Raw genomic sequence first — 25,910 nt, 5'->3', positions numbered from 1 at the left:
AAGTTGAACTGATGATGGATAAGCCTCCTTGTCTGTATAAAGTTGACCTGATGATGGATAAATCTCCTTGCCCGTATAAAGTTGACCTGATGATGGATAAGCCTCCTTGCCTGTATAAAGTTGAACTGATGATGGATAAGTCTCCTTGTCTGTATAAAGTTGACCTGACGATGGATAAGTCTCCTTGCCTGTATAAAGTTGACCTGACGATGGATAAGCCTCCTTGCCGAATAAACTTGAACTGATGATGGATAAGTCTCCTTGTCTGTATAAAGTTGACCTGACGATGGATAAGTCTCCTTGTCTGTATAAAGTTGACCTGACGATGGATAAGTCTCCTTGTCTGTATAAAGTTGACCTGACGATGGATAAGTCTCCTTGCCTGTATAAAGTTGATCTGATGATGGATAAGTCTCCTTGCCTGTATAAAGTTGACAAGTTTTACAACCACTTTGCCAACATTTTCCAGCTTTAACAGACTTTTACACGGGGCTTCCTGATGTGAAGAAATATTAAAGCCTCCGAGTTAGGGCTTTCTTCTTCTACTTTGTCATGTATTCTTTTTAGTAGGCCAATGTTTTTACGGGTTAGATTTGGTGATCCATCTGTTGTGACGTTTGTCAGTTTGCGCCAAGGTAGATTCATTTTTTTCCCCAAGCTGGCAGACACCCTGTCATATAAATCAGAGGCCCTGGTTGTTTCCATAATTGATTCCATCGCAAGAAGTTCCTCTGTTATTTCAGAGTTCTCCTTTTTTCCTCTGACAAATATGCTAAGTTGAGCGGTGTCTCTGATGTCAGTATTCTCATCCAGTGCTATAGAAAAACAGATCAAAGACATCTGCTTTTTATCTTCAACTTGGAGATTAGCTAGTGATAGCTTGATCTATCACTGACCTATCACTTCCACGCGCCTGGTGATGGTTCTGCGTGATGAGCAAATGTTCTACAATTGTTTTTTTATTACTCTCAGGACAAAATATACCAGCAGTCTCCAACAAACACTCTTTCACAAACTCCCCTTCAGTAGAAGGCTTGCTATGCTTTGTGATTTTATGTGCCACAGCCATAGCTTGACTTAGCTATCTGGAGTAGAACACTGTTTAATAAACATATTTTGTTGGGCTTTTAAGTTTGTGGCAAGTCGTAACTCAAATACAATAATATTTAATACACAAATGTCTTGCGGGCCGGATTGAAGTGCCCGGCGGGCCGTTCTTGAGTTCTATAAGGGACACTTTGGAAGCCTCGTGAGGACATAGGCTTACTGGTAAACTGTACATTAGGGGGTACTTCAGGTGAGGACATAGGCTTACTGGTAAACTGTACATTAGGGGGTACTAGAGGTGATAACATAGGCTTACTGGTAAACTGTACATTAGGGGGTACTTCAGGTGAGAACATAGGCTTATAGGTAAACTGTACATTAGGGGGTACTAGAGGTGATAACATAGGCTTACTAGTAAACTGTACATTGGGGGGTACTTCAGGTGACAACATAGGCTTACTGGTAAACTGTACATTAGGGGGTACTTCAGGTGAGAACATAGGCTTATAGGTAAACTGTACATTAGGGGGTACTAGAGGTGATAACATAGGCTTACTGGTAAACTGTACATTAGGGGGTACTTCAGGGAGACTCTGGACAGAGCAACATGTACTTGGTGATACAGTAACCAAAGCTAGGGAATAAAATGCAATTGCTCTTAAAGATCTAAGGTCAGTTTTGTAATCACACAATTTCAAGCAATGAGTAACCTCATCCTTAGGCTTGATTGAGAGAGAACTGGCTGGTATATGAGATTAACCAATGAGTTATAACCATTTATCAATGTGTTATAAAGCCTTCATGACCTCCCATAAAGGGGACATTCATGTCAAATGTAGCAAATTAGAGACAGCAGATTTCACCTTTTTGAGAAACTGTTTGTGAAACATCAATGTTTGCCCATATGGGCTACTGGGTAGATCAAATTAAATCCAAAAGTACTTCACCTTCAACTACTACATCTCATCCTCCTCTATGACCACTTCATACCTGTACATACTGTTCACAATAACTTCAGTAGTACTCTGCTTTCGTTATTTACAGAGGAAAAAAGGACTGGTTCTGATCCTTGGCTCAGGGTAAGGCTGTAAGCGCCAGAGGCTAGGAGGCTGTTTGATGTTTTTATTATTATGGCTGGCTCACTGACGTCCCAGTAGCATCACTGGGCTAGCTTCTCTGCTTCAGGCAAGGCTGGGGCTGAGACTCATGTTGAAGGGTATTCTGTTGTCTTGTCTTGTGAGTTACATTATCCTACCAACAGACAGAGAGAGAGAGGGGGGGGGGGGGAGATAAGCAGGGGAGAGAGAAGGAGAGAGAATGATGAGGGAGAGCGAGACAGAGAGACACAGACAGAGAAAGAAAGACAGAGACAGACTGACAGAGAGACTGAAACTAAGTCTACCCCTGGAAAACAGCAATTAAACAAACCAGTCTGAATCCTGTGAAGAATTTCTTTTCTTTTCTGGGGGTGGAGTTGGGACTATATTTCTGTCCCATATTGGGATCACTGTAGCTAAAATAATGTTTTGGAATCACTCCATTGTCGTGAGTAAGCTATACACAGTGGGGCAAAAAAGTATTTAGTCAGCCACCAATTGTGCAAGTTCTCCCACTTAAAAAGATGAGAGAGGCCTGTAATTTTCATCATAGGTACACTTCAACTATGACCGACAAAATGAGAAAAAAAAATCCAGAAAATCACATTGTAGGATTTTTTATGAATTTATTTGCAAATTATGGTGGAAAATAAGTATTTGGTCAATAACAAAAGTTTCTCAATACTTTGTTAATTAGCCTTTGTTGGCAATGACAGAGGTCAAACGTTTTCTGTAAGTCTTCACAAGGCTTTCACACACTGTTGCTGGTATTTTGGCCCATTCCTCCATGCAGATCTCCTCTAGAGCAGTAATGTTTTGGGGCTGTTGCTGGGCAACACGGACTTTCAACTCCCTCCAAAGATTTTCTATGGGGTTGAGATCTGGAGACTGGCTAGGCCACTCCAGGACCTTGAAATGCTTCTTATGAAGCCACTCCTTCGTTGCCCGGGCAGTGTGTTTGGGATCATTGTCATGCTGAAAGACCCAGCCATGTTTCATCTTCAATGCCCTTGCTGATGGAAGGAGGATTTCACTCAAAATCTCACGATACATGGCTCCATTCATTCTTTCCTTTACACAGATCAGTCGTCCTGGTCCCTTTGCAGAAAAACAGCCCCAAAGCATGATGTTTACACCCCCATGCTTCACAGTAGGTATGGTGTTCTTTGGATGCAACTCAGCATTCTTTGTCCTCCAAACACGACGAGTTGAGTTTTTACCAAAAAGTTATATTTTGGTTTCATCTGACCATATGACATTCTCCCAGTCTTCTTCTGGATCATCCAAATGCTCTCTAGCAAACTTCAGACGGGCCTGGACATGTACTGGCTTAAGCAGGGGGACACGTCTGGCACTGCAGGATTTGAGTCCCTGGCGGCGGAGTGTGTTACTGATGGTAGGCTTTGTTACTTTGGTCCTAGCTCTCTGCAGGTCATTCACTAGGTCCCCCCGTGTGGTTCTGGGATTTTTGCTCAACGTTCTTGTGATCATTTTGACCCCACGGTGTGAGATCTTGCGTGGAGCCCCAGATCGAGGGAGATTATCAGTGGTCTTGTATGTCTTCCATTTCCTAATAATTGCTCCCACAGGTGATTTCTTCAAACCAAGCTGCTTACCTATTGCAGATTCAGTCTTCCCAGCCTGGTACAGGTCTACAATTTTGTTTCTGGTGTCCTTTGACAGCTCTTTGGTCTTGGCCATAGTGGAGTTTGGAGTGTGACTGTTTGAGGTTGTGGACAGGTGTCTTTTATACTGATAACAAGTTCAAACAGGTGCCATTAATACAGGTAACGAGTGGAGGACAGAGGAGCCTCTTAAAGAAGAAGTTACAGGTCTGTGAGAGCCAGAAATCTTGCTTGTTTGTAGGTGACCAAATACTTATTTTCCACCATAATTTGCAAATAAATTCATAAAAAATCCTACAATGTGATTTTCTGGATTTTTTTCCCTCATTTTGTCTCTCATAGTTGAAGTGTACCCATGATGAAAATTACAGGCCTCTCTCATCTTTTTTAAGTGGGAGAACTTGCACAATTGGTGGCTGACTAAATACTTTTTTTTGCCCCACTGTAGGTATCATTTGATTACCACAACAAGCTACACAACTGATTTAGAATTTACACAGTTAAGACATAAGTGCATGTCAAATGAACCTATGCCACAAAATAAAATGGTAATGGATGTAAACACAATAAAACGTCCTGTCTTCTTCCTGTCCATCTGTTAATCTGTGTGTGACACTATGTTTGTTTGTTAATTGCATGTAAATCACGGGGACCACCTCAGAGGCACACAGATGTTTACAGTTCTCCTGGGGTTACGGATCACTCTGAAACAAGGCCTTCTGAGTCACAGATGTTTACAGTTCTCCTGGGGTTACGGATCACTCTGAAACAAGGCCTTCTGAGTCACCGTCTCTTGTGTCATATTCAAGATAATCTATGAGATTCTAATGGCATCAATGTGATTCATTGATATTGTGCGTGTATGCATGCCTCTGTGCATGTCTGTGTGTGGCCAGTGTATCGCTCTCATATGTGGACCACAGTGTGGGTTGGGGACTCTGTGGGCGATATAGCAATATCTGGAGTGTAGTGGTGGAGGGCTATGAGCGTGTGTGTACGTGTTTGTGTGTGTGCCTGCATACGTGTGCATGTTTGTGTGTGTGTGCTTCCATGCATGTGCGTATTTGTATGTGTGTGTGTGTGTGTGTGTGTGTGTGTGTGTGTGTGTGTGTGTGTGTGTGTGTGTGTGTGTGTGTGTGTGTGTGTGTGTGTGTGTGTGTGTGTGTGTGTGTGTGTGTGGTGTCCATACCACAGTGCTGTTTGCTGGTCCTGGTCCACTGTGGTGCACTACATCCTGAGGAAGTCTCCTGTTCCTGTCAGCCGAGCAGAGTAAACTGGACTGTAACCACCTAGAGCTGGCCGTCTGCCGGGCCGTGGGCTATGAATAAGACATAGTGTAGCGTACCACTCAGAGCCCCCTCAGACAGTCTTAGGTTGTGACTAAAACCTGGGCTCTGGGTAAAAGTACTGCCTTTCATGGAAACACTCCAAAGGTCATCCTCTGAAATACATCATTTGTTAAATCCACTTCAATCAGTGTAGATGAAGGGGAGGAGACGGGATAAAGAAGGATTTTTAAGCCTTGAGACAATTTGGGGCGGCAGGTAGCCTAGTGGTTAGAGCGTAGGGCCAGTAACCTAAAAGTTTCAAGATCAAATCCCAGAGCTGACCTTGTTCTGCCCCTGAACAAGGCAGTTAACCCACTGTTCCTCGGCCACCATCGTACTTAAGAATGTGTTCTTAACTGACTTGCCTAGTTAAAGGTTCAATAAAACAAGTAAATAAATGAAGACATGGATTGTGTAATTGTGCCATTCAGAGGGTGAACGGACAAGACTAAATATTTAAGTGCCTTTGAATTGGGTATGGTAGTAGGTGCCAGGCGCACCGGTTTGAGTGTGTCAAGAACTGCAACACTGTTGGGTTTTTCACACTCAACAGTTTCCCATGTGTATCAAGATGTGTCTACCATCTAAAGGACATCCAACTGTGTGTGTGTGGGGGTGTGTAACTCAATACTAGGAAAGGTTTCTTAATGTTTGGTATACTCAGTGTATATTCAAATAGCAAACGTGTATTTAAAAAATAGGTCTTTGTGTGGAGTACACTATAGCCTACCCTACACTGTCAGGAAGTTTGCATTCACACACCATCTCTTTACATGGTGTAAAAGTAGGCATCAGCTGTTCTGTCAGCACCTTGACACATATCTTATTGACATGAGACACCTTTCAGGCTAATGTGTTGGCTGGCATCTCTTATTGACATGAGACACCTTTCAGGCTAATGTGTTGGCTGGTATCTCTTATTGACATGAGACACCTTTCAGGCTAATGTGTTGGCTGGTATCTCTTATGAGGCAGCTTTCAGGCTAATGTGTTGTCTGGCATCTCTTATTGACATGAGACACCTTTCAGGCTAATGTGTTGGCTGTTATCTCTTATTGACATGAGGCAGCTTTCAGGCTAATGTGTTGGCTGGTATCTCTTATGAGGCAGCTTTCAGGCTAATGTGTTGTCTGGCATCTCTTATTGACATGAGACACCTTTCAGGCTAATGTGTTGGCTGGTATCTCTTATTGACATGAGGCAGCTTTCAGGCTAATGTGTTGGCTGGTATCTCTTATGAGGCAGCTTTCAGGCTAATGTGTTGGCTGGTATCTCTTATGAGGCAGCTTTCAGGCTAATGTGTTGTCTGGCATCTCTTATTGACATGAGACACCTTTCAGGCTAATGTGTTGGCTGGTATCTCTTATTGACATGAGGCAGCTTTCAGGATAATGTGTTGGCTGGTATCTCTTACTGACATGAGACACCTTTCAGGCTAATGTGTTGGCTGGTATCTCTTATTGACATGAGACACCTTTCAGGCTAATGTGTTGGCTGGTATCTCTTATTGACATGAGACACCTTTCAGGCTAATGTGTTGGCTGGCATCTCTTATTGACATGAGACACCTTTCAGGATAATGTGTTGGCTGGCATCTCTTATTGACATGAGACACCTTTCAGGCTAATGTGTTGGCTGGTGTCTCTTATTGACATGAGACACCTTTCAGGATAATGTGTTGGCTGGCATCTCTTATTGACATGAGACACCTTTCAGGCTAATGTGTTGGCTGGTACAGTGCCTTGCGAAAGTATTCGGCCCCCTTGAACTTTGCGACCTTTTGCCACATTTCAGGCTTCAAACATAAAGATATAAAACTGTATTTTTTTGTGAAGAATCAACAACAAGTGGGACACAATCATGAAGTGGAACGACATTTATTGAATATTTCAAACTTTTTTAACAAATCAAAAACTAAAAAATTGGGCGTGCAAAATTATTCAGCCCCTTTACTTTCAGTGCAGCAAACTCTCTCCAGAAGTTCAGTGAGGATCTCTGAATGATCCAATGTTGACCTAAATGACTAATGATGATAAATACAATCCACCTGTGTGTAATCAAGTCTCCGTATAAATGCACCTGCACTGTGATAGTCTCAGAGGTCCGTTAAAAGCGCAGAGAGCATCATGAAGAACAAGGAACACACCAGGCAGGTCCGAGATACTGTTGTGAAGGAGTTTAAAGCCGGATCTTATTGACATGAGGCAGCTTTCAGGCTAATGTGTTGGCTGGCATCTCTTATTGACATGAGACACCTTTCAGGCTAATGTGTTGGCTGGCATCTCTTATTGACATGAGACACCTTTCAGGATAATGTGTTGGCTGGCATCTCTTATTGACATGAGACACCTTTCAGGATAATGTGTTGGCTGGCATCTCTTATTGACATGAGACACCTTTCAGGCTAATGTGTTGGCTGGTATCTCTTATTGACATGAGACACCTTTCAGGATAATGTGTTGGCTGGTATCTCTTATTGACATGAGACACATTTCAGGCTAATGTGTTGGCTGGCATCTCTTATTGACATGAGACACCTTTCAGGCTAATGTGTTGGCTGGCATCTCTTATTGACATGAGACACCTTTCAGGATAATGTGTTGGCTGGTATCTCTTATTGACATGAGACACCTTTCAGGATAATGTGTTGGCTGGTGTCTCTTATTGACATGAGACACCTTTCAGGCTAATGTGTTGGCTGGCATCTCTTATTGACATGAGACACCTTTCAGGCTAATGTGTTGGCTGGCATCTCTTATTGACATGAGACACCTTTCAGGCTAATGTGTTGGCTGGTATCTCTTATTGACATGAGACACCTTTCAGGCTAATGTGTTGGCTGGTATCTCTTATTGACATGAGACACCTTTCAGGATAATGTGTTGGCTGGTATCTCTTATTGACATGTGGCAGCTTTCAGGCTAATGTGTTGGCTGGTATCTCTTATTGACATGAGACACCTTTCAGGATAATGTGTTGGCTGGCTTTTTATCCATGTAATAGTCTACTGGTCTCCTCTCCCTTTATGTCCATGCCCATTACCAGTCATTTCTGTGTGATCACAACTTCTCTAAAATGGCTCTTCAATCCCCTCCATTTGGAAAAGTGGATCCCTAAGAGAGACACCCCCATTGATTCGTGAGCATTACTTTTCTACCAAACAGCAGTGTAGAAGCTGTGAACAGATGAAGTCAGAGAGTGGTAACAGGTTTCCTTCTGAATCAGAGCTGCAGCATACTCATTCCGGGACAACACGTGGCTAAGGGACCTTCATTGGACAATGGATCCGAGATCAAACGCATACAGGCTATGTTCAACTCCAGATGTGAATGTATTAGTAGAAAACATCCACCCAACCATAGCGAAATGTAGCCAACTCTTTTAACCTAGTTCAATAAACCGTTCACCGGTGCGGACAGAGGGAGTGCGTGGTCTGCACGTGGCACTCAATGCATCCTTGGCAATATAGTCCAAGTTGGTCTGGTTTTAACGCGAAGATTGAAGAGCGCACATTGACCTAGACGCGCAATACAGGGAGGCAGACAGCGAACGGAATCAGTTGCATCCTAGTGCCGCAGCGGGATATGGATTTTTCCACCGGACATTAGAGCGCATCTCTATCAAGAAGACGACTCTGAAGCTGTTGGTTGAATGAGTGACTTTCTTCTGGCTGGTTCAATACGTGACTTGCTCGGGAACGAATCACGGAAAAGAACAACCGCCAATGATGAGATAAAATAACAAGTTTATCTCGCAAAATAAATAACTGTAGTGAAAGAATACGTGTGATAGATTGAGTACCGCAAATACTGCCACTTGGTCTTAGTTGTCACTTCAATGGAGAAAATGTTTCTAGTCGGAGGGAGATGTCTAACGATAATTATCATCGTTTTAGTACTTTTCGTTGTGTTGGTGATGAGCTTTCCCAACAAACACCACCACAAACGCCACAATGGTGTTTTTTTGTTGGTAAGCAACGTTTTTCTTAATTATTTTCTTCTAGATTTTAGGTAAATAATACGTTCCAAATGTCACAGGATTTGGATACGAATTGAGCTGATGTAAATTATCCTCTATGAAATTAATTACATATTTTACACTGTAGCCTAATATAATAGCTTATTTTTTGTCAGTTATCTCTTCAAATTGAAATTAACTTAAATGTATCCACAGAGAGGATCTGTTCTCGTGCCAGCGAAACTTACTGGAGTGTATGACATATTCTGAATTGTAATTAACTTCAGTTACAAAAGTTAACCTTCTAACAAACCAAATCAAAGAATCACAGACGGACAATGTTGTGCCTAACATTATGCTACACTGAAATCTCTAGGGCCTTGGGGTAAAGGGTTGTTCGCCGTTTCTCCATGTATAGTAAGATATCTAGGCATCAAGAGAAGGTCGTTCTGAGCTGCACGGAGCAGCGTAGTATTACACAGACAGCCTCCTCGTCTACAGCAGCTATAACATATGGGCTTTCTTAATTCCCTTTGAAGCACATATCTATCTGTAAGAGTAACTCATGTGGGTGTTTGTGCAGCTCATGGACATATATGGGTGTGTGTGTGTATGTAGGGGCCTTGAAGGTCACCATGAACAAAATCAGATGTAAGAATGGAGGAAAGGTTTAAACAGACATTGCAGAGCTCTATGAAATCGTTCCTCTGTACATTCTCTCCCCTGGGTCTCCTTCAATGGATGCCCTGTTGATGTCCTGATGCCCATAGTCTATAACTGATTGATGATGTATGTCAGTTGGATGTCAAACAAAAGAAAAACAGTGAGGGAGAGAGACAGAGAGGGAGAGTGAGAGACAGAGAGGGAGAGTGAGAGAGTTAGAGAGAGAGAGACAGAGAGGGAGGGGGAGAGAGTTAGAGAGAGGGAAAGAGGGAGAGTTAGAGAGAGAGAGAGAGACAGAGGGATAGACACAGAGAGGGAGAGTTAGAGTGAGACAGAGGGAGAGATACAGAGAGGGAGAGAGGTAGAGAGAGGGAGAGTGAGAGAGACAGCGAGGGAGAGAGGGGGAGAGTGAGAGAGACAGAGGGAGAGAGTTAGAGGGAGAGGGAGACAGAGAGTGAGAGAGTTAGAGAGAAAGCGAAATAGAGAAAGAGGGGACAGAAAGAGAGAGATAGCATGTCGTGATTCTGGTGGTGGTAATGAGTGTGCGTTTTGGGCACCAGTGACCCTACCTGGTAGATGCCAGTTTAACCAGGTAGAGGAGGGGCTGGTTTGAACAATAGAGGAGCAAGAGGGACAATAGCAAGGGCTTACATAACCCTAACCCAAACTTTACCCTAACTCAGCAGGGTTAAAGGAACCCTCAGCAGATCTCTCTGACACTGGAATAAGGTCAGAGGTCAGGCTGGTTGATTGTTTACTTTGGCCATCTGTGTTATTGGTTTTCCCCTTATCATGGGGGGGCTGAGGAGGGGTGTAGAATGTGGAGTGTGCATGGCCTGGTTCACATATATTCACTCTACCTATCTGTTTCTTCTCCCTCCCTCTCCTTGCCTCCTCACTCTTTCAAGGCTTGCGATCAAAGGACCCCATAGTTTATTGTTATTCTGTAATGGTTTGGAAAGGGCCAAGTGTAGAGGCCTTTGATATCTGTGGACACATAAATCAGGCCTGCCTGCCTGTCACACCAATCGCCTGCCTGCCCTCTCTGCCCTTCCCTCTGCCCTGTCCTGCCCTCTCTGCCCTGCCCTGCCTGTGTTCCTCTCCTCTTACGCACGTTGGATGTGGCAGAGCTTGCAAACCATTACAGACTACAAAGGGAAGCACATCCTAGAGCTGCCCAAGCCTACCAGATGAGCAAGCCTACCAGATGAGCTAAACTACTTCTATACTCGCTTCGAGGCAAATAACACTGAAACATGCATGAGATCACCAGCTGTTCCGGAAGACGGTGAGATCACGCTCTCCGCAGCCAATGTGAGTAAGACCTTTAAACAGGTCAACATTGACAAGGCCGCAGGGCCAGACGGATTACCAGGACGTGTACTGTGAGCATACGCTGACCAACTGGCAAGTGTCTTCACTGACATTTTCAACCTCTCCCTGTCTGAGTCTGTAATACCAACATGTTTCAAGCAGACCACCATAGTCCCTGTGCCCAAGTACACTAAGTTAACCTGCCTAAATGACTACCGACCCGTAGCACTCACGTCTGTAGCTATGAAGTGCTTTGAAAGGCTGATCATGGCTCATATCGACACCATTATCCCAGAAACCCTAGACCCACCTAAATTTGCACACCGCCTTAACAGATTCACAGATGATGCAATCTCTATTGCACTCCACACTGGCCTTTCCCACCTGGACAAAAGGAACATGTATGTGAGAATGCTATTCACTGAGCAACTACAGCTCAGCGTTCAACAGCATAGTTTCCTCAAAGCTCATCACTAAGCTAAGGACCCTGGGACTAAACACCTCCCTGCAACTGGATCCTGAACTCCCTATAGGCAGTCTCGCTATTGTCGGTGATCACTGTTGTATCATCGGCAATCTTGTTGGAGTCGTGCCTGGCCATGCAGTCGTGAGTGAACAGGGAGTACAGGAGGGGACTGAGCCACCCCCAGGTGGTAAGGGTAGGTAACAACACATCCGCCACGCTGATCCTCAACACGGGGGCCCCTCAGGGGTGCGTGCTCAGTCCCCTCCTGTACTCCCTGTGGTAGGCCTGATCACCGACAATGACGAGACAGCCTATAGGGAGGAGGTCAGAGACCTGGCAATGTGGTGCCAGGACAACAAGCTCTCCCTCAACGTGATCAAGACAAAGGGGATGATTGTGGACTACAGGAAAAGGAGGACCGAGCACGCCCCAATTCTCATTGACAGGGCTGTAGTGGAGCTGGTTGAGAGCTTCAGGTTCCTCGGTGTCCACATCACCAACAAACTAGCATGGTCCAAGCACACCAAGACAGTCGTGAAGAGGGCACGACAAAACCTATTCCCCGTCAGGAGACTGAAAAGATTTGGCATGGGTCCTCAGATCCTCAAAAGGATTTATACAGCTGCACAATCGAAAGCATCCTGACTGGTTGCATCACTGCCTGGTATGGCAACTGCTCGGCCTCCGACTGCAAGGCACTACAGAGGGTAATGCTTACAGCCCAGTACATCACTGGGGCCAAGCTTCCTGCCATCCAGGACCTCAATACCAGGCGGTGTCAGAGGAAAAATTGTCTGTAGACTGTTCTCTCTGCTACTGCAGGGTAAGCGGAACTGGGGCGCCAAGTCTAGGTCCAAGAGGGTTCTGAACAGCTTCTACCCCCAAGCCATAAGACTCCTGAACATCTAATTAAATGGTCACCCAGGCTTTTTGCATTGCCCCTCCCCCACACACCCTCTTTTATTATATACGTTATTATCAATGCATAGTCACTTGTGTAATGCTTAAGAACAGCCCTTGGCCGTGGTATATTGGCCATATACCACACCTCCACCGGCCTTATTGCTTAAATATAGAACACCAGATCCAATTACATCAAAATGATAGATCACCAGGTCCAATTCAATCAAATTGTAGATCACCAGATCCAATTAAATCAAAATACAGAACACCAGGTATAATTAAATCAAAATACAGAACACCAGGTATAATTAAATCAAAATTATAGATAACCAGATCCAATTAAATCAAAATGATAGATCACCAGATCCAATTACATCAAAATGATAGATCACCAGATTCAATTAAATCAAAATGATAGATCACCAGATCCAATCAAAACACAGAACAAAGAAGGAAGACAAGTCCTAATGTGTTTGGAAGCGTGTAATGACCATCCTCTAATTCTCAGAGGGACCTGACAAGACCCAGAGGAAGTCTTCAGGATCCTCCTCTCATCAGTAAAGAGTCAGTCATGTTTGACAGGGGTTACCTCTAAATGGATCAGATCTGACCGACCAACAGGCTGACTTTTTTTATGGGAGAATTGCAGCCACTGAAAAAGTACAGTCTGTTCTCGGGCCCATAACCAACTGTTTTGTCACAACTCCAGATTTTGGTTTAAACTGCACTACATTTCAGACCGCAAACTGGCACTGCTTCAGTTACTGAAGTCCTGTCAGATGTTTGGGCTATTTATTACCACTGTAATATACATTAGATACATTTTTAGTGGCAACTTGATCTAAAGGATGGTTGACATTTACATTTGAGTCATTTAGCAGACGCTCTTATTCAGAGCGACTGACAATCTAGTGCATTCATCTTAAGATAGCTAGTTGAGATAACCACATACAGTATCACAGTCATAGTGAGTACATTTTTCCGCAATAAAGTAGCTATCAGCAATGTCAGAGCTAGACGATGTTCACTTTGTCACAGACAGACAGACAGAGGGAGGAGAAGAGGGAGAGACAGAGGGAGGAACAGAGGGAGAGACAGAGGGAGGAACAGAGGGAGGAGGACCTTAGGGAGACCTATGGCTTCTGTCTGTTGAGTGTAGCTGCACATTCTTTACATGAGTTATTAGCAGACATTCTCATCCAGAGTGAGTTCCTGTAGCAATTAGGATCAAGTGCATTTCACAAGGCTTGGGGATTTGACCCAGCGACCTTTCGGTTACTGGCCCAACGCTCTTAACCGCTAGGCTACCTGCTGCCCTAGGGCATGGCAGGACACGGCAGATTGAAACACAGGGCCAGCCTGCCCACCATCCCAGGGGTCCCACGACTTCGAAGCGCTCTCATTAAAACTAGAGAATCTGGCACAGGCTCCTCTTTGTCAAAGGCCTGGATGCCAGGGCTCTGGCTGCTGTGGGAAATAAATGAGAAGCGGATGGACGGGGTTTGGTTGGTTGGTCTGCTGGTTTGTTGCCCCAATGGTTTCTAGGAGCTCTGTCACTAAGTCATAGCATGGTGCAAATGTTTTTCCTGGGCAAATAGCTAAAGCAAGTAACCTTTGTATCTTAAACTAGCCAGTAATCACTGTATTGTTTATGATTAATGTCATCAAGGTCTTCAGAGCGGTCCAGTCCACTGTGTTTCGTCATGATGATTAATTGAGGTGTCCTATCTTGTTCCTCAGGCTCGTGCTCAGCCGCCCATCAGTGGGGTCCATCATGGACCGGAGGCCCTGGAGCAGCAGAACCAGGTCCAGAGCCTCCTCCCCCCTGTCACTGAGCACCGCCACAAGAGGAGGTGGTTCCACTCCCAGCACCGCTCCGTAGGGGTTCTGCCCCAGCCTGAGCCTGAGGAGATCAAGCCCTTTGTTCTGGACCTGAAGAACTTCCCTGAGCTGGCCAACGCAGACATCGGCTCGCAGAACCCCAACATCCAGGTGTGGTGACGAATATTGATAGTATTTTTATGATGTCTTTCTAGCCCCTCAAGAGCGATTTACATTTGTACCGGGGAAGCTCGCCTAATATCAATAATACATATACATAATATATGACATTTAGCAGACACTTTTATCCAAAGCGACTTACAGTCCTGCATGCATACATTTTTACATATGGTTGGTCCCGGGAATCAAACCCAGAATCCTGGTGTTGGAAGTGCTAGAGGTGTCATTACAGACACCCTGGTTCGAATCCAGGCTGTATCGCAACCGGCTGTGATTGGGAATTCCATAGGGCGGCACACAATTGGCTCAGTGTCGTCCGGGTTTGGCCGGTGTAGGCCGTCATTGTAAACAAGAATTTGTTCTTAACTGAATTGCCTAGTTAAATTTAAAAAAGGTTAAAAAAATATATATATATATATGCTCTACCAACAATGCATTGCACCCTGGTAAAGCAGGGAAGAGCAGTGATTATAGAGATCCTTTATATTGATTCCATTCTGTGGTGAGGAGGTTCTACTTGGCATGAATGCCAAGTTCAGCAGAACAAGATGGTAACTACTTTCACATTGAATAAATAGTTCCAATCCTCATCTTCACTTCTTCCATTTCCTGTGATTCCTCCAGCGATTAGCCTCAATGTCTTCAGTATGTCCTTTCCTGTGATTCCTCCAGCGATTAGCCTCAATGTCTTCAGCGTGTCCTTTCCTGTGATTCCTCCAGTGATTAGCCTCAATGTCTTCAGTATGTCCTTTCCTGTGATTCCTCCAGCGATTAGCCTCAATGTCTTCAGCATGTCCTTTCCTGTGATTCCTCCAGCGATTAGCCTCAATGTCTTCAGTATGTCCTTTCCTGTGATTCCTCCAGCGATTAGCCTCAATGTCTTCAGTATGTCCTTTCCTGTGATTCCTCCAGCGATTAGCCTCATTGTCTTCAGCATGTCCTTTCCTGTGATTCCTCCAGCGATTAGCCTCAATGTCTTCAGCATGTCCTTTTGTTGAACTCATCTCAATCCCACAGTGGTTAGTTCCATCTACTGGTCGACTCAGGGCAGTTCAGGATGTGGTTAGCTGGAGCTGGATGTAATGACCCCATGCAGGCTCTACCCTCTTATGGTCTCTCTGTGTTGCCTGGTGCTGACAACTACTATGGGAGTGAGCTAACGTACAGGATGAGTCATAAAATAGTGGCCTACCAGTGTAATGAGATGTAGTTACGCGTGGGATCTTCTGACTGAGTGCTCACGGATCATCTCATGTCTGACTGGTTATGCGTGGGATCTTCTGACTGAGTGCTCACGGATCATCTCATGTCTGACTGGTTACGCGTGGGATCTTCTGACTGAGTGCTCACGGATCATCTCATGTCTGACTGGTTATGCGTGGGATCTTCTGACTGAGTGCTCACGGATCATCTCATGTCTGACTGGTTACGCGTGGGATCTTCTGACTGAGTGCTCACGGATCATCTCATGTCTGACTGGTTACGCGTGGGATCTTCTGACTGAGTGCTCACGGATCATCTCATGTCTGACTGGTTACACGTGGGATCTTCTGACTGAGTGCTCACGGATCATCTCATGTCTGACTGGTTACGCGTGGGATCTTCTGACTGAGTGCTCACGGATCATCTCATGTCTGACTGGTTACGCGTGGGATCTTCTGACTGAGTGCTCACGGATCATCTCATGTCTGACTGGTTACGCGTGGGATCTTCTGACTGAGTGCTCACGGATCATCTCATGTCTGACTGGTTACGCGTGGGATCTTCTGACTGAGTGCTCACGGATCACCTCATGTCTGACTGGTTACGCGTGGGATCTTCTGACTGAGTGCTCACGGATCATCTCATGTCTGACTGGTTACGCGTGGGATCTTCTGACTGAGTGCTCACGGATCATCTCATGTCTGACTGGTTACGCGTGGGATCTTCTGACTGAGTGCTCACGGATCATCTCATGTCTGACGGGTTACACGTGGGATCTTCTGACTGACTGGTTAAGTCAGAGCTAGAAATTAGGCATGTAAATCCCTTGATACTTCAGAAAGGTATGTTTTATGTGTCGTCAGTGAATTTGGTAAACATCTCTTGCTTACATTGTGGCTTTCCAGTAACATTTAGATGTTAAGTTTTGTGTGCATCCTCCTATTAAAAGTATGTATTTTTGTGAAGTAAGTGTTCAACATTTTAGTTTTGGCAGACTTTGTGACCATATAAGGACTAGTTGTAGCTATCTTAGCATGTCCACAGAATCAATATCAATATCATGCTTCCACAATGGTTCTCTAAATGATTCGCTCTGCTTTCCTCCCTCCCAGGTGACCATTGAGGTGGTGGACGACCCTAACATGGACTTAGAGATGGATCTGATAAAGGACTGGATCCCCTCATCCTCTGTAGGCTGGCTGGGGGGTAAGAAGCTGTTCTGGCCTCTGTTCTGGGGATACACAGACGCTGACTCCAGCGAGGATGGGACGGGCCGCTCAGTGCCGGAGGAGACGGGAGAGGAAGAGGAAGTCGAGGAAGATTACCTGTTGGAGTATGGTAGCGAAAAGCCCCTCCCTAGCGGTCGCTGGAACGAGGGTTGGGACGCAACACAGAGCTACTATGGTGAGGCTTTCTTTTGTTCACTAAGTGGCACAGTGTCTGTATCGCAGGACAAAGTTGTAATGCCTCAGAGTAGTGGATCATTATAAAATGGCCTACAAAAGTTGAGAATATTATTGTTTTGAAATAGTGAGAAACAAAGAGAAACAAACATTCACAGGATTAAGAAAAATGTCAATAAGTGATTCGTTAGCAAAAAGGTCGATAGACAGAGAGAAAGACAGAGACAGAGGGAGAGAGAGGATGGAGAGAGAGAGAGAGAGAGAAGGGACTGAGGACTGCAGCAGGGTGGCGGGGAATGTACTGACTGAGGACTGTGTCAGGGTGGCAGGGCTGTACTGACTGAGGACTGTGGCAGGGTGGCAGGGCTGTACTGACTGAGGACTGTGGCAGGGCGACAGGGCTGTACGGACTGAGGACTGTGGCAGGGCTGTACTGCCTGAGGACTGCAGCAGGGTGGCAGAGCTGTACTGACTGAGGACTGTGGCAGGGCGACAGGGCTGTACGGACTGAGGACTATGGCAGGGCTGTACTGACTGAGGACTGCAGCAGGGCGGCAGGGCTGTACTGACTGAGGACTGTGGCAGGGCTGTACGGACTGAGGACTGTGGCAGGGCGGCAGGGCTGTACTGATTGAGGACTGTGGCAGGGCTGTACTGACTGAGGACTGTGGCAGGGCGGCAGGGCTGTACTGACTGAGGACTGCGGCAGGGCTGTACTGACTGAGGACAGTGGCAGGGCGGCAGGGCTGTACTGATTGAGGACTGTGGCAGGGCTGTACTGACTGAGGACTGTGGCAGGGCGGCAGGGCTGTACTGACTGAGGACTGCAGCAGGGCGGCAGGGCTGTACTGACTGAGGACTGTGGCAGGGCGGCAGGGCTGTACTGACTGAGGACTGCAGCAGGGCGGCAGGGCTGTACTGACTGAGGACTGTTGCAGGGTGGCGGGGCTGTACTGACTGAGGACTGTGGCAGGGCTGTACTGACTGAGGACTGTGGCAGGGCTGTACTGACTGAGGACTGTTGCAGGGTGGCAGGGCTGTACTGACTGAGGACTGTTGCAGGGTTGCAGGGCTGTACTGACTGAGGACTGTGGCAGGGATGTACTGACTGAGGACTGTGGCAGGGCTGTACTGACTGAGGACTGTGGCAGAGTGGCAGGGCTGTACTGACTGAGGACTGCAGCAGGGCGGCAGGGCTGTACTGACTGAGGACTGTGGCAGGGCGGCAGGGCTGTACTGACTGAGGACTGCAGCAGGGCGGCAGGGCTGTACTGACTGAGGACTGTTGCAGGGTGGCGGGGCTGTACTGACTGAGGACTGTGGCAGGGCTGTACTGACTGAGGACTGTGGCAGGGCTGTACTGACTGAGGACTGTTGCAGGGTGGCAGGGCTGTACTGACTGAGGACTGTTGCAGGGTTGCAGGGCTGTACTGACTGAGGACTGTGGCAGGGATGTACTGACTGAGGACTGTGGCAGGGCTGTACTGACTGAGGACTGTGGCAGAGTGGCAGGGCTGTACTGACTGAGGACTGTGGCAGGGCTGTACTGACTGAGGACTGTGGCAGAGTGGCAGGGATGTACTGACTGAGGACTGTGGTAGGGCTGTACTGACCGAGGACTGTGGCAGAGCTGTACTGACTGAGGACTGTGGCAGAGCTGTACTGACTGAGGACTGTGGCAGGGCGGCAGGGCTGTACTGACTGAGGACTGTGGCAGGGCTGTACTGACTGAGGACTGTGGCAGAGTGGCAGGGCTGTACTGACTGAGGACTGTGGCAGAGCTGTACTGACTGAGGACTGTGGCAGGGTGGCAGGGCTGTACTGACTGAGCGAGCGAGAGAGCTATGCTCTGCGAGCAGTCGACCGTCAGGCCATTGTGGAGCTCCAGCCTTTGAAGTGGACACTGGGTCCCAACTTGCAGCTCGCTGTGGAGGCCTGCTGTCTTTTGAAGATGGGCCTGATGCGCTCGCTAATGGCAGCATGAGCCTGTTCCCCCGGATGGACAAAACAGCCCACTGCTTGTGTATAATTAGAGGGCAGATTTGGAACAGGGGATGACAGGGGCCATTCGGCTGGGTCTTTCATCCCCCCTCCGGCCCCCCAGACCCCGACTCGGCCCTCTGCCCTGGGCCCTAGGCGGCAAGGCCTTTTGAGCCTGTTCAAGAATTTGGGGGCTTTCGGGACGTGGATAACATTTACGCCTCTATTGTTTTTTGTTTCTCTTAGTTCTCAGTCAGTTTTCTCCCTGTGCATGATGGGAAAAGAGCATAGTGCCTTCTGGCTGCACAGGCAGGCAGCTTTATTCATCCCTGTAGACCACAGCAGAGCCAGGCAGCTCTATACTCTACTCCATGATGACTCCTTGCTGTCCCCAGTCCACCTGGCTGTGCTGCTGCTCCAGTTTCAACTGTTCTGCCTTATTATTATTCGACCATGCTGGTCATTTATGAACATTTGAACATCTTGGCCATGTTCTGTTATAATCTCCACCCGGCACAGCCAGAAGAGGACTGGCCATCCCACATATGCTCTCTCTAATTCTCTCTTTCTTTCTCTCTCTCGGAGGACCTGAGCCCTAGGACCATGCCCCAGGAATACCTGACATGATGACTCCTTGCTGTCCCCAGTCCACCTGACTGTGCTGCTGCTCCAGTTTCAACTATTCTGCCTTATTATTATTCGACCATGCTGGTCATTTATGAACATTTGAACATCTTGACCATGTTTTGTTATAATCTCCACCCGGCACAGCCAGAAGAGGACTGGCCACCCCACATAGCCTGGTTCCTCTCTAGGTTTCTTCCTAGGTTTTGGCCTTTCTAGGGAGTTTTTCCTAGCCACCGTGCTTCTACACCTGCATTGCTTGCTGTTTGGGGTTTTAGGCTGGGTTTCTGTACAGCACTTTGAGATATCAGCTGATGTACGAAGGGCTATATAAATAAATTTGATTTGATTTGATTCATCCCTGTAGACCATAGCAGAGCCAGGCAGCTCTATTCATCCCTGTAGACCACAGCAGAGCCAGGCAGCTTTATTCATCCCTGTAGACCACAGCAGAGCCAGGCAGCTCTATTCATCCCTGTAGACCACAGCAGAGCCAGGCAGCGTTATTCATCCCTGTAGACCACAGCAGAGCCAGACAGCTCTATTCATCCCTGTAGACCACAGCGGAGCCAGGCAGCTTTATTCATCCCTGTAGACCACAGCAGAGCCAGGCAGCTCTATTCATCCCTGTAGACCACAGCAGATCCAGGCAGCTCTATTCATCCCTGTAGACCACAGCAGATCCAGGCAGCTTTACTCATCCCTGTAGACCACAGCAGAGCCAGACAGCTCTATTCATCCCTGTAGACCACAGCGGAGCCAGGCAGCTTTATTCATCCCTGTAGACCACAGCAGAGCCAGGCAGCTCTATTCATCCCTGTAGACCACAGCGGAGCCAGGCAGCTTTATTCATCCCTGTAGACCACAGCAGAGCCAGACAGCTCTATTCATCCCCGTAGACCACAGCGGAGCCAGGCAGCTTTATTCATCCCTGTAGACCACAGCAGAGCCAGGCAGCTCTATCCATCCCTGTAGACCACAGCAGAGCCAGGCAGCTTTATTCATCCCTGTAGACCACAGCAGATCCAGGCAGCTTTATTCATCCCTGTAGACCACAGCAGATCCAGGCAGCTCTATTCATCCCTGTAGACCACAGCAGAGCCAGGCAGCTTTATTCATCCCTGTAGACCACAGCAGAGCCAGGCAGCTCTATTCATCCCTGTAGACCACAGCAGATCCAGGCAGCGTTATTCATCCCTGTAGACCACAGCGGAGCCAGGCAGCTTTATTCATCCCTGTAGACCATAGCAGAGCCATGCAGCTCTATTCATCCCTGTAGACCACAGCGGAGCCAGGCAGCGTTATTCATCCCTGTAGACCATAGCAGATCCAGGCAGCTCTATTCATCCCTGTAGACCACAGCAGATCCAGGCAGCGTTATTCATCCCTGTAGACCACAGCAGAGCCAGGCAGCTCTATTCATCCCTGTAGACCACAGCAGATCCAGGCAGCGTTATTCATCCCTGTAGACCACAGCGGAGCCAGGCAGCTCTATTCATCCCTGTAGACCATAGCAGAGCCAGGCAGCGTTATTCATCCCTGTAGACCACAGCGGAGCCAGGCAGCTCTATTCATCCCTGTAGACCACAGCGGAGCCAGGCAGCTCTATTCATCCCTGTAGACCACAGCGGAGCCAGGCAGCTCTATTCATCCCTGTAGACCACAGCGGAGCCAGGCAGCTTTATTCATCCCTGTAGACCACAGCGGAGCCAGGCAGCTTTATTCATCCCTGTAGACCACAGCAGAGCCAGGCAGCTCTATCCATCCCTGTAGACCACAGCAGAGCCAGGCAGCTTTATTCATCCCTGTAGACCACAGCGGAGCCAGGCAGCTTTATTCATCCCTGTAGACCACAGCAGAGCCAGGCAGCTTTATTCATCCCTGTAGACCACAGCAGAGCCAGGCAGCTTTATTCATCCCTGTAGACCACAGCAGAGCCAGGCAGCTTTATTCATCCCTGTAGACCACAGCAGAGCCAGGCAGCTCTATTCATCCCTGTAGACCACAGCGGAGCCAGGCAGCTTTATTCATCCCTGTAGACCACAGCGGAGCCAGGCAGCTTTATTCATCCCTGTAGACCACTGTGACAGTATGTACACATTCATCAACATTGAACGTCTCTAAATGAGGTGCATGTGATCTAGGAACAGGGCAACAATGTTTATGAAGTGATCCGATCTGAAGGTTTTTAGTGAACATAAAGTATGTCAGTCAGACTAGCGTAACGTTGGGGCTTCCCTTCTGTAATTTAAATGTTTCTGAGAAGCGTCTATTCCTGTGTTCTGGCCGTATGGTGAGCTGGCTGTGCCACAAAGGACACTGCTGCGCCTCCGCCAAAGCTGCAATTTCTGCACCCACCTCATCTCGTCGGTAATCGAGGGCGGACATGTTCAGTATCATTAAACACCAGACTCAAACTTTTTAGAAGGCAGATAGGCTGAAGGTTAGACCAGAGGAGAAAGGTTAGACCATGGGAGCATTCAACTGTACATAGAAAAGCCTCGTTATGGATTTGGATTTTTCTGTCATGGAAACAATTATAAAATATAATTTCCTGTAAATTCACTTTACACTTTTAGTAATGTGGATGCTAAGGGATTAGATGGAGTTTTAAGAGGTTATTTACTTATCCTTGTAATGTCTACAGTCTAGCTTCTGGCTCCTACGTCAGTGCAGTAAATGCATCTAAACCAAATCTAGCTTTGTTTCTCAGCAATACTGTTTACTACAGTGGTGGAAAAAGTACCCAATTGTCATATTTGAGTAAAAGTAAAGATACCTTAACAGAAAATGACTCAACTAAAAGTTCAAGTTACCCAGTAAAACACTATTTTAGTAGAAGTAAAGATACCTTAACAGAAAATGACTCAACTAAAAGTTCAAGTTACCCAGTAAAACACTATTTTAGTAAAAGTAAAGATACCTTAACAGAAAATGACTCAAGTAAAAGCCACCCAGTAAAATACTACTTAAAAGTCTAAAAGTATTTGGTTTTAAATATACTTAAGTATCAAAAGTAAAAGTATAAAACATTTCAAACTCCTTATATTAGTCAAACTAGACGGCACAATTTTCTTGTTTTTTACATTTACGGATAGCCAGGGGCACACTGACATAATTCACAAATTAAGTATTTGTGTTGAGTGAGTCCTCCAGACCAGAGGCAGAAGGGATGAGCAGGGATGTTCTCTGTTTAGTGAGTCCTCCAGACCAGAGGCAGAAGGGATGAGCAGGGATGTTCTCTGTTTAGTGAGTCCTCCAGACCAGAGGCAGAAGGGATGAGCAGGGATGTTCTCTGTTTAGTGAGTCCTCCAGACCAGAGGCAGAAGGGATGAGCAGGGATGTTCTCTGTTTAGTGAGTCCTCCAGACCAGAGGCAGAAGGGATGAGCAGGGATGTTCTCTGTTTAGTGAGTCCTCCAGACCAGAGGCAGAAGGGATGAGCAGGGATATTCTCTGTTTAGTGAGTCCTCCAGACCAGAGGCAGAAGGGATGACCAGGGATGTTCTCTGTTTAGTGAGTCCTCCAGACCAGAGGCAGTAGGGATGACCAGGGATGTTCTCTGTTTAGTGAGTCCTCCAGACCATAGGCAGTAGGGATGAGCAGGGATGTTCTCTGTTGAGTGAGTCCTCCAGACCATAGGCAGTAGGGATGAGCAGGGATGTTCTCTGTTGAGTGAATCCTCCAGACCAGAGGCAGAAGGGATGAGCAGGGATGTTCTCTTGATAAGTCTGTGAATTGGACCATTTTCCTGTCCTGCAAAGCATTCATAATGTAGCGAGAACTTGTGGCTGTCAGGGAAAATGTATGGAGTAAAAAGTACATTCTTTTCTTTCAGAATGTAGTGAAGTAAAAGTAATCAAAAATATAAATAGTAAAGTACAGATTCCCCCAAAAAACAACATAAGTAGTACTACTAATGAACCCTTTCAAGTTCTTTTCCTTTTCCTTGATAGCTTGTTAAGCACAGGTGGTGAACCAGCCAAATGCTTCTAATTTGAGTTCTACACAGTTAGGATGTAGCCTAGTTAGGAAATCCCACAGCTGGGAGAGAAATTCTTCTCTTACTGAATAGAGAGTAATCATGTGATGGGGGAGAAGTGTGTGTGTGTGTTACCTCCATAAAATGTAAAACAGCTTAAATAGGAGAAACACTATACATCTAAATGCATTATCATTTAATATCATGAGTTTTGTTTTTTCCCCCCACAGAGAAGGAGGAGACGGAGGAGTGGAGTGCCTGGTCTCCGTGCTCTGTCACCTGTGGTCATGGAGAGAGGAAAAGGATACGGTCCTGTGGTTACTCCTGCACCCTGACAGAGGCCTCCAAATGTGACATGGAGCCTTGTCCAGACGATGTCAACACTGTGGCTGAAGCTTTCCCCTTCGAGATGGAGAATGGCACTGAACCTTTTGGCACAGGTATGTTGAATACACTTTATCGATTTACACCTGGGAAAAAAATATATATAACAGAGCAGAGCAGGGCAGAACAGAGCAGGGCAGAACAGAGCAGGGCGGAACAGAGCAGGGCAGAACAGAGCAGGGCAGAACAGAGCAGGGCAGAACAGAGCAGGGCAGAACAGAGCAGGGCGGAACAGAGCAGGGCAGAACAGAGCAGGGCAGAACAGAGCAGGGCAGAACAGAGCAGGGCGGAACAGAGCAGGGCAGAACAGAGCAGGGCAGAACAGAGCAGGGCAGAACAGAGCAGGGCAGAACAGAGCAGGGCAGAACAGAGCAGGGCGGAACAGAGCAGGGCGGAACAGAGCAGGGCGGAACAGAGCAGGGCGGAACAGAGCAGGGCGGAACAGAGCAGGGCAGAACAGAGCAGGGTAGAACAGAGCAGGGCAGAACAGAGCAGGGCGGAACAGAGCAGGGCAGAACAGAGCAGGGCAGAACAGAGCAGAACAGAGCAGAACAGAGGCAGCTTTATTCATCCCTGTAGACCACAGCAGAACAGAGTAGGACAGGGCAGAACAGAACTGAAAAGAGTAGGGCAGAACAGAGTAGGACAGGGCAGAACAGAACTGAAAAGAGCAGGGCAGAACAGAGTAGGACAGGGCAGAACAGAACTGAAAAGAGCAGGACAGAACAGAGTAGGACAGAACAGAGCAGGACAGAACAGAGTAGGACAGGGCAGAACAGAACAGAACAGGGCAGAACAGAACTGAACAGAGCAGGACAGAACAGAGTAGGACAGAACAGAGCAGGACAGAACAGAGTAGGACAGGGCAGAACAGAACAGAGTAGGACAGAACAGAGCAAGACAGAACAGAGCAAGACAGAACAGAGTAGGACAGGGCAGAACAGAACAGAACAGGGCAGAACAGAGCAGAAATACCTATGTAATTAGATGGTAATTGACACAATGGCCTCCCTCTGCTCTCCCTTTAGACGTGGACACCTGTGAGAAGTGGCTGAACTGTAAGAGCAACTTCCTCCAGAGATACCTCAACCAGGTCCTGTCAGAACTACCCAGCTGCCCCTGCACTTACCCCTCGGCCACCGCCGACACCGTGGTCAGCGTCTTCGACGAGGGACACGACCGGACGTTCCGTTGGCGCGACGCCAGCGGCCCTAAAGAACGCCTGGACATCTACAAACCCTCGGCGAGGACTTGCATCCGCTCGGCCCTCTCCGGCGACGTCGCCACGCTCGCCGCCCAGCACTGTTGCTACGACAACCGCGACCATCTGATCACGCGGGGGAAGGGTGCGGGAACGCCCAACCTGATCAGCACAGAGTTCTCACCGGAGCTCCACTTCAAGGTGGACGTGCTGCCCTGGATCCTGTGTAAAGGGGACTGGAGCCATTTCCACGCGCTGCGACCGCCCAACAACGGCCTGGTCTGCCCGGAGAACCCCCACCAGGACGTGTTCATGAACGAGCTGGAGGAGGCCCGGGAGTACTGAGAACGCAGGCAGTTGCCAAAACTACATTACCCAGAATGTGCCAGAACAGTGGGGTCCAATCATAACTTGAGAAAAGAAAGCAGGGATGTTTTGCATTGCATTAAAGTCAATAGGAAGTTTGGGGATTGTGAAGTTGAAGGTGCAAGTTAATCTCAAGTTAGGATTTGGCACATTAAACATCATGCGACCAGGCCCAACAGAAAATAATTGAACTTCATTGAACTGAACAAAAAAAAAGAGATGCAGTCCTGCCGATGTGTTTTGCATCCAGTAAGATTCCCAGCTCTCTCGATGTCTGTCCACACTCCTGTGTGCATGTAAGCATGACGTTGTCATCTAGCCTGTTGGTGTTGTAGGAGCTCTGTCTGTGTGACTGACCATCAGTGATG

At 47.0% G+C, this 25,910-nt stretch overlaps 1 protein-coding gene across 1 annotated transcript; it reads left to right on the top strand.

The window, feature by feature from the left end:
* The first annotated feature begins 8,799 nt into the window (after positions 1–8,799).
* On the top strand, positions 8,800–25,521 carry LOC139407880 (isthmin 2b). The gene is made up of 5 exons (XM_071151752.1): positions 8,800–9,066; positions 14,141–14,392; positions 16,717–17,008; positions 23,822–24,031; positions 25,004–25,521. The coding sequence occupies exons 1-5, from the start codon at positions 8,935–8,937 to the stop codon at positions 25,519–25,521; spliced, it is 1,404 nt and encodes a 467-aa protein (XP_071007853.1). The 5' UTR covers positions 8,800–8,934.
* Positions 25,522–25,910: the final 389 nt, after the last annotated feature.

This window comes from Oncorhynchus clarkii, chromosome 4 (assembly GCF_045791955.1).
Source record: "Oncorhynchus clarkii lewisi isolate Uvic-CL-2024 chromosome 4, UVic_Ocla_1.0, whole genome shotgun sequence".
NCBI lineage: Eukaryota > Metazoa > Chordata > Actinopteri > Salmoniformes > Salmonidae > Oncorhynchus > Oncorhynchus clarkii.
Note: the sequence above shows the minus strand (reverse complement) of the source record. Positions and strands in the feature narration are given on the sequence as shown.